Genomic DNA, 19,255 nt, shown 5'->3' on the forward strand with positions numbered 1-19,255 from the left:
CACGGCATTTAGATGGGGTTCCATCATATTTATTCAGGAGGGACAAACGGGCATCGCAGACCTGGGCGGGCTGCTGAATGGACTGGTGTGCTGGCTCGCTGGGTCAACTGGTGGCAGAGTATCCTCCGCTAGTTGAAGGCAATGCCTCTCGGGTATGTTCGAGACATTGAAGACTGCGAATAACCTTTTCCATAGCCGTCCCCAGTTGCGCCAGCTGGTCGTGGTGTTGACGAAGTAGGTATCCCTGTTCGTCGACCGTCTGGGAGATGTCCTGATTTCCTGCTGCTTCCATTTCTTGAGGCAGTATTCTGTAACGATGACGCTGGGAGTCAAGAAGCAGGTGGTAAGTTTAATAAAACAATGAACATGGACCGACACAACACAGCAGTAGCATCTGGACATGAAACACATAATCAATACTGCCTGGGGAATGAACCTAAGGGAGTGACAGATATAGGGGAACTAATCAGTGAAGTGATGGAGTCCATGTGAGTCTCATGATGAGGCGCAGGTGCGCGTAATGATGGTTGTCAGAACAAGTGATTAGTAAACTGGCAACGTCGAGCGCTGGAGAGGGGGAGCGGGAGTAGATGTGACATCTGCTCTCTAACCAAATAGTTCCCTCCTAAGAAAAGCCAGCTTTGGAGGTCTCTAAACTAGTCTGTCCGCATGGCAACCCCAAATATTTTTGCCTGAATACCAGCTCATTTGCTTCGAGGGTACGAGACAAAAAAACAAAATCCTATTGACCAAATGTAAGGGACACAAACTAAACCTTAGGAGGGAAGTATTCTCCAATGGGAAGGCTTCTCCAAAGCTCTCTGAAAAATACAAACATAATTATAACCGGCTCATTTCAAAACATTTATATTTTATTAAATACACAACATTATTAAATACACTTGATTCACATTACAATGTTAAAAGTGCATACCTTTAAATTTGGCAAGCGATACTCTTTCCCTGCCTACACAACCATAACACAGCTTACCGATCACTGCACCTGTACACAGCCCATCTGTAATTAGCCATCCCAACTACCTCATCCCCATATTGTTATTTACATTGTTATTTATTTTGCTCATTTGCACCCCAGTATCTCTATTTGCACATCTTCTGCACATCTATCACTCCAGTGTTAATACTAAATTGTAATTATTTTGCACTATGGCCTATTTATTGCCTTACCTCCATAGCTTACTACATTTGCACACACTGTATATAGATTTCCTATTGTGTCATTGACTGTACGTTTTGTTTATTCCATATGTAACTCTGTGTTTGTTGTTTTTATCACATTGCTTTGCTTTATCTTGGCCAGGTCGCAGTTGTAAATGAGAACTTGTTCTCAACTGGTTTACCTGGTTAAATAAAGGTGAAAAAAAAATAACATGGTGTCAAAGCTGCTTCTCCCCATAACAAAGCCTAATATATTGATATATACTGTATGTAATATATGTACTAATATTTTAAATAAATATATCTTACATGTATTACTTATATACGATATACACCACCAGTCAAAAGTTTGGACACACTTAATCATTCAAGGGTTTTTCTTTATTTTGACTATTTTTTACATTGTAGAATAATAGTGAAGACATCAAAACTATGAAATAACACATATGGAATCATGTAGTAACCAAAAAAGTGTTAAACAAATCAAAATATATTTTATATTTCAGATTCTTCAAATAGCCACCCTTTGCCTTGATGAGAGCTTTGCACACTCTTGGCATTCTCATCTCTGTACCCCACACATACAGTTATATGTAAGGTCCCTCAGTCGAGCAGTGAATTTCAAACACAGATTCAACCACAAAGACCAGAGGTTTTTCAATGCCTTGCAAAGAAGGGCAACTATTGGTAGATGGGTAAAGATTTAAAAAAGCAGACATTGAATATCCCTTTGAGCAGGGGCGGTGTGTTCAATAGGGCGATATGGGCGACGCACTGCCAAACGGGAAAAGGAAGGGATTTTTTTTCTAATCAATTATATCACGGCAACAGTAGTTATCAGTGTTCTAATCTGATCTGACTGCCACTAAATGTCCAATCAGGCTAAAGTCGTGCTTCAAATGGCCCCCCCCCCTTTTGGGGCGATTTCAGTCAGGTTGAAAATCGCCCAGAAGTCTGTCATAGACTCCCATGTAAAATCTATTTTTTTCAAATTTCAGAGCTTTCAATACAATCTCTATGGGTTTCTGAGGGCTTGCACTTACACGCTTTCGTCATACGTAACGTAACCATGAACGTAACTAAGAAAATAGCGGGTAGCAGCGTCTCTGTTGCGACCTGCAGTGTGGCGTTATCTTATGTTTTTAATTTGTACACTTAGTGGCGTTATTTTATGTTTTTAATTTGTACACTTAGTTTACAAACATTCTGCCAACCATCGATTTCCAGTGGTGGGTTTTGGACTGATCTTGTTGATCGTGTACATACCCGCTACGAACGGACTAAATAATGAAAACGCTGCTGGCAGCGGAATCCAATACAGCAGAACAAACTTCCCTTACCCACCACCTTGCTGATTAATGCCCAGTCACTGAGGGGGAAAGCGGATGAGTTGTCAGCGAATCTGCGCTTCCAACACGAATATCGGGAGGCCTGTTTGCTGGCATTTACTGAGACTTGGCTGGATGACAGAGTCCCGGACAGAGAAGTGGAGCCGGCCGGCTTCACCCTGGTCAGAGCGGACCGCGATCTGACAGTCACAGGGAAAATCGATCCTGGTAAGAGAGCGACTCTGTACCCCCGACATTGAACTGCTTTCTGTGTCACTGCGACCTTACTATCTGCCCCGTGAGTTCCCCCAATTGTTTGTTACCGTTGTGTACATTCAACCAAAAGCTAATATAACAAAGGCATCAGAGATTATTTATAATCTGTCACAGAAACTGGAATCCATCTCCCCAGATCAGTCAATAAATGCTTCTGGTATTGACTTATATGCTGCCCCTGTCTTCATGTTGTTGCTGGACATATCTTTTTTTAAATGTGTGTAGGTCACCTAAATCATCAGAAAAATTGCCCCCCCTGAGAATTTTTTCAGGAGCCGCCACTGCCTTTGAGCATGGTGAATTATTAATTACACTTTGGATGGTGTATCAATTCACCCAGTCACTACAAAGATACAGCTGTCCCTCCTAACTCAGTTGCCGGAGTGGAAGGAAACCGCTCAGATATTTCACCATTAGGCCAACGGTGACATTAAAACAGTTACAGATTTTAATGGCTGTGATAGGAGAAAACTGAGGATGGATCAACAACATTGTAGTTACTCCACAATACTAACCTAATTCACAGAGTGAAAAGAAAGAAGCCGTGAACAGAATACAAATATTCCAACGCATGCATCCTGTTTGCAACAAGGCACTAAAGTAATAATGCAAAATATGTCGCAAAGCAATTCACTTTTTGTCCTGAATACAAAGTGTTATGTTTGGGGCAAATCCAATACAACACATTACTGAGAACCACTCTCCATACTTTCAAGCATAGTTGTGGCTGCATCATGTTATGTGTATGCTTGTAATCGTTAAGGACTGGGGAGTTTTTCAGGATAAAAAAGAAACAGAATGGAGCCAAGCACAGGCAAAATCCTACAGGAAAACCTGGTTCAGTGTGCTTTCCACCAGACACTGGGAGATGAATTCAGGACAATAACCTTCAACACTGTTGAACTAAATAGTCCCGTCCTCCCAGGCCATCGGCCTGGTGTAGAATCAGTTAGGGTCAAAGTAGCGGAATGGGGTGCTGTTTTATCTCTTTATTATTAGTATTATTTTTTTATGAAATAGTGGTGTATAGGTGTAGGGTTAGTTTGTGGTGCAATTATTTTAGTTTCCCCATTCTTTTTTTTTTTTGTATCACAAAATGTAACGTGATCGACCACACACTACCACACAGTAGGTGGAGCCATGCACAAACAAAATGTGTGAATACCATGATACCAAAGAAGAAGAAGAAGAAGAAGAAGAAGAAGAAGGTCTATCTCAGGTGTTCAATTTAACTTTGAGCTCTATTCAATCCGAATCGCGGAAATTCAGCTTTACAGCGTGATTGAAATTTAAAGGCAATTTTCCCGCTTTAGCATTCACGGTAAACGCTGCTTATGTCGCTCAATCGGAAATTGCCTTTCAATTTCTAGCGTGGAATCCGTAACACATCAGCTTTACAGATTGAATAGGGTCTTTGGTCATTCCTGTGTCTACCAGACACGGGGACAGGTTGGTATGCTGCCAGGTTTTTGGCGTGATTAAAGCCTGGGTTTTCTTTTGAGAGCACTATTATGATTTTATGTCCTTTATTCAACATGCTGTTTGTTATTTTTGTTGTATATATTTTATACAGCTCCCAGCTTTATTCCTCCCACTGTTAATAAAAGCCCCATCCTAAGTATTGCACCTGGGGTGTATTCATCAGTGCACACCGTAGCAAAATGTTTTGCACGGTTGCACCACAGCAAAATAAAAGTTTTAGTTATTCAAGTAATCGTCTCTTATTGGACTCTTATTGGTTCCTAATGTGTGTGTGTGGGGGGGGGGGATATAGGCTTGTTTTTCGGGACAACAGTAGATGAGGAAATAGACGCAATTTCACAGGCAATTCAACACAGGAAGCAGTGACCTAAATTCTCCAGCTTTACACATAACCATAAAAAACAACCTACTGTATACATCAGTGGCAGTCAGTGCCGTTTAAGATGAGGGAGGCCAAATTTCTTTTTATGAGCATGGCCTTATTTCTGTTACAGCATATTGGATGACTCTCATTCATATTCTATTCACCCAGTTCAATGTAACAGCGATAGGTTTATGCTACTACATGATACTCAAAATTTCCCTATACCCATCATGAGGTTGCTGCAACCTGGCCTATGAATGAAAGTTTACAACGAAGGTGCATACAGGTCTAGAGACAAATTTGAGGTGACAGACAGTGACACATGGACAGACAGTGACATTATATACCTTGCACACTCTTGCCTGCATGTAGCTGATATAGGGTGTAATCATTAGCCCAACAGTTGCAAACGAGAGTTTCTATTGGACAAATTCAGGTATGTTTATCTCTGTTTTGTTCCGTTTGCTTCCGTTTAAGAAACGTTTTTCAACAGAATCGATGGAATGAATACACCCCTGATCACGCGTAAACACAGTTCACTTTCATAGCAGCCACGTTGTATTCCTATGCGCTCGCCTCCTCTCATGTCTTCCCTTCGCTTGTGGACTTCAATGCACAACACATCAGCTGTATGTGACCAGGCGAAAAAACCTTTCCAAGCCAAACCGCTACATACAGCCTACATCGTTGTCACCATATTAGCTAAAGTAACATCATAGTCAGTATAGCTAATAGAACTAACACGTTAGTAAACCCGCTACAATCCTGCAGTAACGTTACAGTGTACAGTCAGTAAGCAATTATACCGGCGGACCCCAATGGCAGTAAATTAGTAATACCAAAAGCTTACCTTGACTTGGAAGAGTTCCATTGTTGTGTTGGAAAGTCATAGCTAGCTAGCTAACATAGCATCCCTTTGAGCAGGGTGTTTCAGTAGGCTAAACTAACTTGCTCCATTTGCTAGCTAAGTAAGTGAAACTGAAAGTGAAAAAAAAACACAAATCACTCTCTATTTCTCTCTTGCTTCTCCTTCATTTTGGAAGAAAATAATTTGTTCAAAGCTGTTCAACTATTGTCTTTCTCTCTCTTTGAGTCAACTACTCACCACATTTTATACACTGCAGTGCTAGCTAGCTGTAGCTTATGTTTTCACCACTAGATTAATTATCTGATCCTTTGATTGGGTGGACAACATGTCAGTTCATGCTGCAAGAGCTCTGATAGGCTGGAGGACGTCCTCCGGAAGTTGTCATAATTACTGTGTAAGTATGGAAGGGGGTGAGAACCATGAGCCTCTTAGATTCTGTATTGAAGTCAATGTACCCAGAGGAGGACGGAAGCTGTCCTCCGGCTACACCATGGTGCTACCCTACAGAGTGCTATTGAGGCTACTGTGAGAGATTTATTATTTTTATAATTGATGGGATGACTAACTTAGAAAGAATGCATTCTGGACTGTGCTAATGTAGGTTGTGACACCTGGCAAGCTGTGATTGATGTGAAGAGCTGTTTTAGGGGGTCAAATGAGATAAGGATTTGTGTCTCCAGATACTGGAATATACTGGTTCTTTGTGATCTGTGAACCTTCCTTGGACGTAGGAATGGTGTCTAAGGGAGCTGGCTCTTCTCACTATGACAGGTTGTTATGATGAACGTATGCCTGGAAACAGGGATGCGCTAAGAGGCGGGGGACTAGCCTGTGCGCCAACGGATAGGCTGAGTAAGTCTAAACCACGCTCAAGTCTCTACTCTAATTGGCCAGCAGAGAGGTGGGAAACTCTCTCTGTCAGAGTATTTGAGCAAGAACCTAGAACAATGGATTAGTTCTCTGAAGTGCCCTGCGAGGTATTTCAAAGAGCCCGTATATACGAAACATCATATTTACCATTGAAGGTTTTTGCATTAATTAAAATAACTAGTATATCTTAGAAGTCGTGTTGACCTCTTTTGTTCCTAATACCAGATTTGAATTGACGCAACTTTGACACTACTGTAGACCTTCTTTGCAAAATAGTGAGTGACTGGCGCACCAAAAAAAAGTGTCAAGGGAAGCCAATTTGGATTTGGCGTCAAACCAATCACATCACATCGAGAGCAAAACATAATTTACAGAACAAACTTGAATTGTTGCATCTTGTTGTGTTGTTGTCCTCCAGTGGCTAGCTAGCTAGCTAAATTTGTCCCTTTCCAAAATTAGCCATGGATGGCGATAGGGATTTGGACTTAATTACTTAATTCTCCGTACTGGCCAATGATTTTAACGCCGATTCCGATCCAACCATAAATTCATACATTGTTCCTCTGGCGTGAGAGGATGGAAGTTCAATATTGGACTGAATTGTTTTTGGTATCTTTTAGTTGTCACTGTATTAGACTACGCATAGGTGATGGAAGTTCAATATTGGACTGAATTGTTTTTGGTATCTTTTAGTTGTCACTGTATTAGACTAAGCATAGGTGATTTGATGATGTTGAAATGTTGAAATTGAAATGGTGCTGGAATAGTGGAGGCAGCTCCTGTTTTCTTTGCAACTTGCGGTAACTCTCTGTGGTTCTAAATCAATAGTTGTTTAGTAGTCCAAAAATGTAGGAAACATTAACTTGCTTGACCATGCTGTAGGTTATGTAACTGTTACGTGCAATATGCTTTGTGGACTTCACCGGACAGAGGTTGCTCTCCGGTTTTGTGATGAAACAAAGGTGTGGTTGAATTTATTCTGCCACTGTGTCTCGGCCTTAGGCCTATATATCACGGTCGCAAGGCATATGAACTAACAGTTATAGAACAAATACCGCAATTATCACAACACATAGGTTGTAATATGGCAATTTCTTTCTGGCTTAGCTTCCCCAGTGATTTTACCCACACACCGCTACTGCCATTCAATAGCACAGGATGAGTTCTGTTTGAGTTAAATAATTAATAGGGGGGGCTTTAAAGGTGCACTATGCAGAAATCGCTCTGCCATTTACTGGTTGCTAAAGTTCTAATAGTTCGCCTAAGTTCAGTTTATGTGACAAAACAAGCAAGTATACTGTAGAGAATCATTGTACCATCTAAACTGCTGTGAAATATATTTTCAATAACCAAAAATTATTATTTTTCAGCTGTTTGAAGCTGGTGTACAAAACGGAAAGTAAAAGATGCAAAAATGAAACTTAGGAACGGGAAGCATAGAAATAGCGCATTTCTATGTGAATTTGGTTGGGTCGCCCAAAAAGTTACATATTGCAGGTTTAAATGCCTAAGTGTGCATGCTGGGCTGTCATTTGCACTTTGAAAAGGTGCACCTTGTTGTGATTTATTGTTCATTAAAAGTGAGTCAGAAAACTGCGACTCGAAAACCCCCACCAAGGTGATCCCGCTTCGTCATCTTGGCTCAAGGACCGTGTGTTTCAGGGTGGGATCCCGGAACGCAGCCGCTCCTGCGGAACCATAATGGAGGAAAGCGGGGCAGTTTCATAACCTTGGGTGGGAGGAGCTTGGTTATTCTGGACGAGGAGAGACGGAGGAAGCGAGGAAAATTGGAGCAACGTCAAAGTGAAAGGGAGAGAGAGACAGGATTTGAGCACGCCCCTGAAGCCAATTTCCAGTTAATAGTTTCACCTACCAGATCGAGTCGCGTGTGCACGGGCACCATGCGCGCTTTTCAAGGGGGACGAAACTAACATTTTCACCTCTTTTGGGATGTGAAGAATGTAGCTAGGCTACTCGTATGTGTTATTTAGATTAAACAGTATTTAGAGTAAATAGCTCGTTTTGTTGATGAACTCTGCAAACTACACAGAGTATAGCTGTAGTTTTTGCAGCGGGTTGTAGCCTACGTTGTTTATTATAACGTTTGACAATACCACGGTAGGCTTCGAGGAGGAATAGCCTAAGTAGAAAATCGGGAAACCTGGGCAAGGTGGGGTTAGAACCGGAGACCGCCAACGGGATTATTGAAAAACTCACGTTGCCTTGAAGCTTCGCACGGTAGCCGAACCACTCGCAGTAGCCGAACCCATTAGAATTGGGGAAGCTTTATTCCCAACTCCTTGGTGATTAGTCTACGCTTCAAGTAGCCTAGGCTACGGCGAGCAGAACCAGTTTTGTATTCACAAAAACGTCAGTTTGTTGTGGTTATTTGCTTTGGAACATACGTTTCGGGACGGATTTGGGGGGGAATTATTTCCCCAGCCTCGTTGGACCATGGCGGACGACGACGTACTGTTTGAAGATGTGTATGAGCTGTGTGAGGTCATTGGAAAGTACGTGTAATGTTTGTTGCCTTTTATTACACGCTGCGGTTACATTGTATCTCCTCGAATGTGTCCGCTGTCTAGAGTTCTCTTTCTCTTTCTCTTTCTCTGTCTCTGTCTCTCTCTCTCTCTCTGTGTGTGTGTGTGACAACATGCAAGGGAGGCAGTTCACAGTTCATCATGGTGTGGTGGAGAATGAACACACACACCCAGTATTGGTCATGACAGTTGAGCTGTAATGCATATTACCACGTCGGAGTTACACATTTAAATTCATAGCCTTCATTCTCCTGTGCAAGATGCAAGTCTCCCTTTTTACACATTCCTCTATTGGCAATGTCAGCTAATTAATGACCTTTGATAGAAATGAGACAATCGCATGAGTCGTGCAATCAATGTGTCATGTTGTACTAAAAAGCTATCTGCATATTGGCACTTGCAGTTGTGACTAGGCTACATGCAAATGTGACAATATAATCTTTCCTAATTTGCTCACTCCCAGGAAATCAAATTATTTCAGAGCCAATGAAAATGCATGATTACTTCTCTGTGGATGAATTTCTCTTATGTTATGGGTGCGTACATTTTTCCTGCAGTGACAGCAAATGTCTTATGTTCTTTATTCTATTCTATATGTTGTAAGTGAGCCTCCTCCACAGCTGCTGTGTGGGTCAGATTCTCTGTCTAGGATGATGATGACACATCAGAATGATGATTATGGTGAATGAATAGGGATTCAGCAAGCTTCAAGTCCCAATGCATTAGAACCCTGTCAGTTTATATTCAATCATGGTCTTGGTGTCCTGTTTAGATGTAGGCTACTCCACTCTAGCATTTGCATAATAGTTGCACTGTAATTACATAGTCATGATTTTGAGTGTTTTGTAATTACACAATTGGAAAGAGACTCTTATATTACTCAAAACAACAGCAAAATGGATGTTTAAAAATACACTATACAGTAGGCTATCCGTGCATTAGATTTAGTACAGTGGATAGTAGGTTTTCAGGCAGTTAGCAAGTGCCTCTCCCTGAAAATCACGTCTTGAAAACCAGGTGTAAAACCAAAGGCAGCAACACATCAATCATCATATTGACGGGATCAGGGCTGGGTTGGCTTTGTTGACAGTGGCCATGGTGTGTGTGTTGTGTGTACTGACTTTGTGTTTTAGAGTTGAGCGGTATCCAGATTTCCATACCTTCATACCGTGACTGTGCCATCCTGGGTTATACAGTATTACCGGTATTGCACACAAGGGGTGATTTTTTTTCTCCAAAAGTAACCCCCGCCCCCAAACGTCACGGTATGCTAACAAGTACTAAGGAATCCCCATAGCGGATACTAGGTAAATGCTAACAAGCGCATGCAAACATTTACTACTAAGAGAGACAACCCAGCTCATAAAGTTATGAAAGTATCTAGAAATGCAGTTTGCACCATGCATAAAACAAATATTACTTTTACATTTTAGTCATTTAGCAGATGCTCTTATCCAGAGCGACTTACAGTTAGTGAGTGCATACATTTTCATACTGGCCCCCCGTGGGAAATGAACCCACAACCCTGGCGTTGCAAGCGCCATGCTCTACCAACTGAGCTACAGGGGACTAGGCTATGCATGACCTGGACTTTCTCTTCAGTTGAAGACATGGTCACTCTCCACATTCTTATTCGGTTTAGGGAAGAAATTATAATAACCATGCTTTATATTCATATTCACATTTAGAAAATAAGGCGTTTTCACTTCATGACTTGCATGATCTCTGCTTCAGTGGCCTGCACTTTCTTTTCAACTAGTGTAGTTTTTGCTCCCCTGGCTAAAGCCTGCTTGATTGTACTGCTGGCCACCCTGCTGGAAGAACTGTTCAAACTGTCCTCCTTGGTTCAAATTCTTACCCCCTCGCCAACCTCCCTGACCTCTTCCCCTACCATCACCTCTTCCTCTACCCCCGCGACCACCTCGGCCACCCCTGTCCTGGTAGCGACCGCCTTCTTGATTTTGGTTGTCGTGTTGGTAACCACCTCCTCCTCCGCCCCCTCCTCCTCCCCCTTGATGCCCTACTGCAGGGTAACCAGGGCCCTGAAAGCCCCCTTGAAATATTAGACAGCTGATCTTTATCCGGGAGGGGATTGTCTCTGCTGCTGTTACGAAAAAGCTTGATCTTGCAAGCTATCATTAGCCGCTTATGCTAGCAAAACCCAGCTGTAGAGAATTTCTTTTACACATCTTAGATAGTTAACTTAATGGTTATACGATATATAGCTGGCAAACATTAGTGGTGAATTTCAGACAAATGTAACGTGATCACCTCACTTAAGTTGCGCTGCAGGGTTGACTCACCCGTTTTGCTTGTTGGCCCTCTTTGTAAAAAAAAACCCACACCTGACTGGCTCAAACAGCTGTTTTGAGAAACTAGTAACAGTAAGCTTCATAATGAAAAGTAATCTAACAGGTGAAATGTTGAATGCCGTCTGCATTATGTATTACCTAGTGCACAAGTTGACTGCAGGTATTTATTTAAAAAGTACAAATATTTAAATAAAGTCAGACGGTATTGGAAAAGTCATACAGAGGGTATTTCAAAATACCCGGGATACGGTATAACACCCAACCCTAGTGTGTACTGTGGGCCTACTGTAACATGTTTAGGCAGGCCTGAAACCTGTGTGAGAAACGGAAAAGACACTGACAGACAAAATGCCTCTCTCTATACTTGCTACCATACATCCGGAGGAGTTAGGTACACACACATAACACAAACATTAGTAGGATGAAGTTTCCCCTACACACTGGTATATTGTCAGTTAAGCATTTTACCCCTAATGGTTAAGGTTAGGATTGGGGATAGCATCATCTGATCCACGATCTGTGTTTCGCGGCAGCTGCTATCATCCCAGCCTAGTCCCAGCCCAGTCCAGTCCCAGTCCAGCCCAACAGCCAATCAGTCAGAACAGATATTGAAAGAGACCGGACTACAATAGTAAAGTCGAACACTTCACATTTCCGCTGTTACAGATACACTCATTTTGTTTCTGTCAATTCCAGTGTGGTTTACAACACTTGAACAATCACCATCAGTCTTTGATCAGTCTTGGGCCTACTAGGCTACAGAGTTTTGTTTAACGCAGCGGTGAAGTAGACTGTTGATTTGATCCTGGGAGAAAAGAGATTAACAAAGGGAAGGGGAAACCCTACCAAACAACAGCACAGCCGTTTGTAAAGGCGTCACTTTAAAAGCCTAATGCTCCAGATCTTCAGGGTTTTATGTCGAGGTTAGATGCACGGTGATAATATAGGCCTATATATAGGTCGGCTTAATGCTGGACTGTGTGGGGAAGAGTAGGGTTTTTGCAGTGTGCTGTCCAAGGGTATGTGTGTGTGAGCGGGATTTAGGCCTAAGCTCTCAATTTTAGAACAGTGACCTTAGGCACAAATCCTGTCTCTGTCAGCGCGTGTGTTGGTGTTTGTATATGAGCATGCACCTTTGTGTGTGCGTGTGGCATGTTGCTGTTAGATTGATTCACTCTGTTCCCAAGACTGCAGGGGAGTGAGAAGGAGGGAGCGAGGGGAAGGTGAAGAAGGGAGATGGGAGGGAAAGGGGGATGTGTGGGGAGTTTGTAGCAGGAAGAGGTCCAATAGTTTGACTCTGAGACGTGCTCTACATTCAGGCTACGCTCTTTTATAATCAGGCCTTTGATCAACTCAGAACAATGTGTGTGTGTGTGCACATGTGGGTTGGGTAGTGAGGGGCCATAATCAGTGCTCTGTAATGATATAGGCATAGTGCTACTTGAATGTTGTTGTGTATGTATGGTTGTGTGTGGGCCAGTTGCATGTGAATGTTTGGACTTAGTGACAGCTCAGGCAGATGGTGTCAGTGTCAATATGGACTGTAGAATAAGAGCTGCGTACAGTTCTGCTGATCCTGTTATCCTGCTGTATGGACCTCAGCCTTATTTCATTAGAAATGCCTTTGTTTACATTTGGTCAAAGTGTTTCGTGTTGCCTACATGCTACACACTATCTCTTTCTCTCTCTCTCACAGACAGACAGACAGACAGACAGACGGCTATGCAGTAGTCTCAGGCCTCGTACAGTAAACTATAATCCAGTGTAGTTCAACCCAGCCCAGCTCCATCAAGCCTCTTATCCATCTCCGCATGGGCAGCTTCAATGGAGACTGAATAGGAATTAATATGCTCATCTCAATGGATCAATGCACTCACAGGCCTGCCTACTGTCTCACTGTATATTTAACAATGTCCTCACTGTGGATTTAACAATGGGGCTTGTCCTTTACCACACAGTGAAGTGGGTCTACTTTAAAGTGAATTACTACCTTAGTCAGGGTCTCAGGCGGGCTTAATAAAGAGCCAATATGTAATCACTGTGCAGCGGGTGGGCAGGAGTGTGGCATGAGTGTGGAAGTGTGTGTTAATGGGAGGAAGGAAAGTGCGTGTGTGTGTGGCCATACATAAGCCTGTCAGTCCTGCCCTCGGGCCCGATTCCACAAGGGGGCTAAAGGGGGCTTACCCCCTCAGTTCAAACTTGAGCCCCCTCAGTTTTAGTTTTATGTCCCTATATAAAAATAGTAAAAAAGTTTAAATGATTGAGTGACAGGTTGGCGCAAAACAAATCTGTATCTACGCTGCACTGTGTCAGCACAATGGACAGGGCGTGTGTGTGTGTAGGGGGGCTATGGAAAGCCACTGGGCGGCTAGGTCCTCTGTAGCTCAGCTGGTAGAGCACGGCTGGGCGGCTAGGTCCTCTGTAGCTCAGCGGCTAGGTCCTCTGTAGCTCAGCTGGTAGAGCACGGCGCTTGTAACGCTAAGGTAGTGGGTTCGATCCCCGGGACCACCCATACACAAAAAATAAAATGTATGCATGCATGACTGTAAGTCGCTTTGGATAAAAGCGTCTGCTAAATGGCATATTATTATTATTATTATTATTATTATTATTATTATTATTATTAGGTATGACTCCTTTGGGTTTCCATAAAAAGCGGGGGGGAAACGCTGCTCATCTCTGTGCTAGGCTAAGTGAATAACGTGATACGCCTCCACCTGTAATATTTGATTTAGATTTATAAGGGCAAGCCTGCTCGGTGTAGTTTACCGTTGAAGCTGCTTCACTCAACTCTGCCTCACGCCCCACCAATACAGAGTTTAGTTAGCTTCTTGGCTAGCTGTAAAAAGGGTTAGTGTTATTAGCCTTAGCCTTAGCCTATTTAGCAAGCTCAAACCAGCTAATCTGCCACGATGGATATCAGAAATTGGCTTTGCCAAAGTACACAAAAAAAGGAGAAGGAGAGTGACGAGCAGCAGCATCAAACCACCGAGGCGCCGCCAAGCCCAGCAGCGATGATGCCGTGTGTGCAGAGCCTACCCACCCTTCCACAAGTGCTTCCTGATGATCTTGGAACAGAGGAGCCAGCCCAGTTTAAATCCTACCCTAGCTGCAGGTTTTCTGTCCAAAAACGTTCATTTAATAGCAACTGTTTTATAGGAAGAGAGTGGCTGGAATACTCGGTTACTGCAGATGCAGCATTTTGTTTCCCAATGTCGAAAGTTCTGTGTTGGGTCTAATGCTAACACAGACAAGGCCTTCAACCAAGCTTGGTATTCTAACTGTTGATAGTACCAAAGGATTTGCTAGGCACACATCAAGCAAAGAGCATTTGAGACTGTTCTTGGATGCTGTCATTGGTGAAACGTCAGAACGATTCAGCGAACACAACAGCCAACTGGTGTAGGCCATGTGTGCCCTTGACCCCGAGAGCAATGATGTCTATATGTGAAAAAGGTGAAACCACCTATTAAAATGTTGCTGCATAATACAAAATGTAGGTGGTGGGACACATTTGGCCCCTAGCCTAGACTTCAGGTGATACCAACATCCACACACAGGCCTTTATAAGGGGCCTTCGTTCACGCTGTGTGTGTGCACCTGTATTTGGGGAGTTTCTCCCGTTCTTCTCTGCAGATCCTCTCAAGCTCTGTCAGGTTGGATGGGGAGCGTCGCTGCACAGCTATTTTCAGGCAGCTATTTTCAGGTCTCTCCAGAGATGTTCAATCGTGTTCAAGTCCGGGCTCTGGCTGGGCCACTCAAGGAAATTCAGAGACTTGTCCCGAAGCCACTCCTGCGTTGTCTTGGCAGTGTGCTTAAGGTCGTTGTCCTGTTGGAAGGTAAACCTTTGCCCCAGTCTGAGGTCCTGAGCCCTCTGGAGCAGGTTTTCATCTAGGATCTCTCTGTACTTTGCTCCGTTCATCTTTCCCTCAATCCTGACTAGTCTCCAAGTCCCTGCTCCTGAAAACATCCCTACAGCATGATGCTGCCACCACCATGATTCACCATAGGGATGGTGCCAGGTTTCCTCCAGACGTGACGCTTGGCATTCAGGCCAAATAATTAAATCTTGTTTTCATCAGACCAGAGAATCTTGTTTCTCATGGTCAGAGTCCTTTAGGTGCCTTTTGGCAAACTCCAAGCGGGCTGTCGTGCCTTTTACTGAGGAGTGGCTTCCGTCTGGCCACTGTACCATAAAGGCCTGATTGGTGGAGTGCTGCAGAGATGGTTGTCCTTCTGGAAGGTACTCCCATCTCCACATTGGAACTCTGGAGATCTCTCAGTGACCATCAGGTTTTTGGTCACCTCCCTGACCAAGGCCCTTCACCCCCGATTGCTCAGTTAGGCCGGGCGGCCAGCTCTAGGAAGAGTCTTGGTGGTTGCAAACTTCTTCCATTTAAGAATGGAGGCCACTGTGTCCTTGGGGACCTTCAATGCTGCAGAAATGTTTTGGTACCCTTCCCCAGATCTGTGCCTCGACACAATCCTGTCTCGGAGCTCTACGGACAATTCCTTCATGGCTTGGTCTTTGCTCTAACATGCACTGTCAACTGTGGGACCTTATATAGACAGGTGCGTGCCTTTCCAAATCATGTCCAATTAATTGAATTTACCAGAGGTGGACTCCAATTGTCAGCGTCTGGGTGAAGTGGTGAAACGGAATCAGGCGCAGGACACAGAACTGAGAAAAGTATGTCTTTACTAAACACAAAGTAAACCATAGCAAACCCTCCACGCAGGGAAGAGCAAAACAACAGCTCAACAGACGACGTAACAACGAACAATCACGCACAAACCCAGGAGGGAAAACAGAGGTAATATAGGGAAACCAATAAGCCTAATGAGTAACAGGTGTGAATAATAAAGACAGGACTAGTGTGATACAGAAACATCGATCGGTGGCAGCTAGTACTCCAGTGACGACGAACGCCGAAGCCTGCCCGAGCAAGGAGGAGGGGCAGCCTCGGCTGTATCCGTGACACCAATCAAGTTGTAGAAACATCTCAAGGATGATCAATGGAAACAGGATGCACCTGAGCTCAATCTCTAGTCTCATAGCAAAGGGTCTGAAAACGAATGTAAATAAGGTATTTATTTTTAATACATTTGCCAACATTTCTAAAAACCTGTTTTCACTTTGTCATTATGGGGTATTTTGTGTAGATTGATGAGGAAAAAAAGTAATTTAATACATTTTAGAATAAGGCTGTAACGTAACAAAATGTGGAAAACGTCAAGGGGTCTGAATACTTTCCGAATGCACTGTATGTGTCAAGCTCAGCCTCTGTTATTGTTTTCTAATGGGATAGGGGAGAAATCTGCTGAGAGGGTAGTTTTAGCACGCACAATTACCCATAGACGCTAGAGCAGTGTTCTCACATTCAGCTCCTGAAATATTTATCCCTCTTGTCAAGTCCATGAAAACCTGGTCTCCTACAGCTCTCTGTGTGCAGCTTCATGTTCACACATCCCTCTTAGGAACTTAAAGGTCCAATGTAGCCATTTTTATCTCAATATCAAATCATTTCTGGCTAACAATTAAGTACTTTACAATGATTTGTTTTAAATTAAAATGGTCAAAAAGAAACAAAAATAGCTTCTTAGCAAAGAGACATTTCTCAAGCAAGAATTTTGCTAGGAACCTCTGGGAGTGGTCTGAGTGGGGAGGGGAAAATTGAAAACTAGCTGTTTATAGAGCGCAATAGTAATGGTGTATTTTTGTAGGCACTAACGGAGGCTAACTCCGCCATGGCTCGTTGGTCAAAGCCTATGGGGAAATTGTTTTTTTTTTGATAAACGGCAGGCTTAGGATATCTTATACTTTTTGTTCTATGAAATAATCTTCATCAGCTAATGTCACTTTTTGTGAATTCTTAAGCATTTATGTAATCAAAGCAAGCACATAAAGCACATTTAAGGCATAATTATTAATAAAGGTCATGTTAACTGACTAATATAATGTCAGCGTTTATCTAAAAACATTCCAAAAATACCATTAATTTCCTCATAGCCATGGTTCGTTAGTCAAAGCCTAACTCATTTCCGGTTTTTAGGACTACAAGCTGGTGAGCTCTATTGGCAAAGAGGTTCGGAACTCTTACTTATTGATCTATTAACTAATCACCAGGCCGGCCAAAACATCCCGCCAAAACCATCCCACCAAAACAGGCTGAAATATCAGGCGGTCTTTTCAAACAGCACTTACGCTAATAAGGCATTATCAAAATTTTCACAATTTTACAGTATTATTCCAACCTCATAGTGTGGAAATACACTACATGACCAACAGTATGTGGGTACCTGCTGGTCAAACATTTAATTCCAAAATTTTAGGCTTGTGTTCGACTGCTCGGCCATGGAAACCCATTTCATGAAGCTCCCGATGAACAGTTCTTGTGATGACGTTGCTTCCAGAGGCAGTTCCGAACTCTGTAGTGAGTGTTACAACCGAGGACAGACTATTTTTACGTGCTACGCGCTTCAGCACTCGGCGGTCCCATTCTGTGAGCTTGTGTGGCCTACCACTTTGCGGCTGAGCCGTTGTTGCTCCTAGACGTTTCCACTTCACAATAACAGAACTTACAGTTGACCGGGGAAGCTCTAGCTGGGCAGAAATATGTCGAACTGACTTGTTGGAAAGGTGCCATCCTATGACGGTGCCACGTTGAAAGTCACTGAGCTCTTCAGTAAGGCCCCCCCCCCCCCCCCCCCTTTTAGTTTCAGTGAAGAAGACACGATCATTACTGTCTGTCTAGCCAGACTGAACTGAATGCTAGGCTAATGCAGACAGCAGCACTTTTTCAGGTCACTAACCTCAACGCTTCATTACAGATAACGGCACACACTGTCTGATTGCTTTTCGCCAGCATGATCGGAATTTGGAATTTTTATGATTATTTTCAAAATTTTCCGGAACACAGACTTTGGTTGGTGTTCCAGCAGAACTTACAGAAGTATTTTACAATAACATCACAGGACTAGTTAGTATGGAGGGAAGTGACAGGGCTGTGTCCTGATATATTGTAATGTGTTTTTAGCACATGTCTGCTGAGTGAAAATACTTTGTCTTTATAAACAAGTGCATCATAGTGCGTTATAGTTCAGTGGACGTAAAGAGAGGTAAGGAGGCTTTTTAGGAAGGGACAGGGATTACTTCAAGGGTAAATCCATTTGAATTCAATCACTTTTAGACAGCATCCTTTTTGATTTAAACAACTTTATACATGTTTGCCTGTGGAGGAAGTGGTCAGAAAGTGACTTTTTGGACCTGAATGCCAAAACATTCAGTTGATAAAGGTGCTCAGTTGACCCATTTTGCGTACCCCACCATACCATGAGACATCCATGTCTTCAGCACTGGAAAATATAAACGGTTGAGTTTGATGTAATTTAGAAACTTAAACATGGTTGTCAAACTATTTTATAGACATTTTATTTTTATAAGAATGATGTAATTGACCGTATAATTTAAAACAACAGATATTCCCATTCAAGTCAACATTCTCTGATGTGTGGACCTCCAACTAGAGGTCTTCATGGGTCCAAAAAGTTGTAATAGCCATACCACACCAAACCTTCACAAAAGTTTCTTAAAGCTGCAATATGTAACCTGGCCAAATTCACATAGAAATGTGAGTTATAGATACAGTGAGGGAAAAAAGTATTTGATCCCCTGCTGATTTTGTACGTTTGCCCACTGACAAAGAAATGATCAGTCTATAATTTTAATGGTAGGTTTATTTGAACAGTGAGAGACAGAATAACAACAAAAAAATCCAAAAAAACGCATGTCAAAATTGTTATAAATTGATTTGCATTTTAATGAGGGAAACAAGTATTTGACCCCCTCTCAATCAGAAATATTTCTGGCTCCCAGGTGTCTTTTATACAGGTAACGAGCTGAGATTAGGAGCACACTCTTAAAGGGAGTGCTCCTAATCTCAGCTTGTTACCTGTATAAAAAACACCTGTCCACAGAAGCAATCAATCAATCACATTCCGAAATTTCCACCATAGCCAATACCAAAGAGCTC

General features: G+C 42.7%; 1 protein-coding gene across 13 annotated transcripts in view; it reads left to right on the forward strand.

The window, feature by feature from the left end:
- Positions 1–8,234: 8,234 nt before the first annotated feature.
- LOC311129928 (peripheral plasma membrane protein CASK) overlaps positions 8,235–19,255 on the forward strand; it is a 172,709-nt gene continuing 161,688 nt past the window's right edge. For all 13 annotated transcript variants that reach the window (XM_084162481.1, XM_084162488.1, XM_084162491.1 and 10 more), the window contains exon 1: positions 8,235–8,880. In XM_084162481.1, coding sequence (XP_084018607.1) covers positions 8,822–8,880 — 59 coding nt within the window. In that variant the 5' untranslated portion in view covers positions 8,235–8,821. The remainder of the gene's footprint in view (positions 8,881–19,255) is intronic.

The sequence above is a fragment of the Coregonus lavaretus genome (assembly GCF_964263955.1).
Source record: "Coregonus lavaretus genome assembly, chromosome: 5".
Lineage (NCBI taxonomy): Eukaryota > Metazoa > Chordata > Actinopteri > Salmoniformes > Salmonidae > Coregonus > Coregonus lavaretus.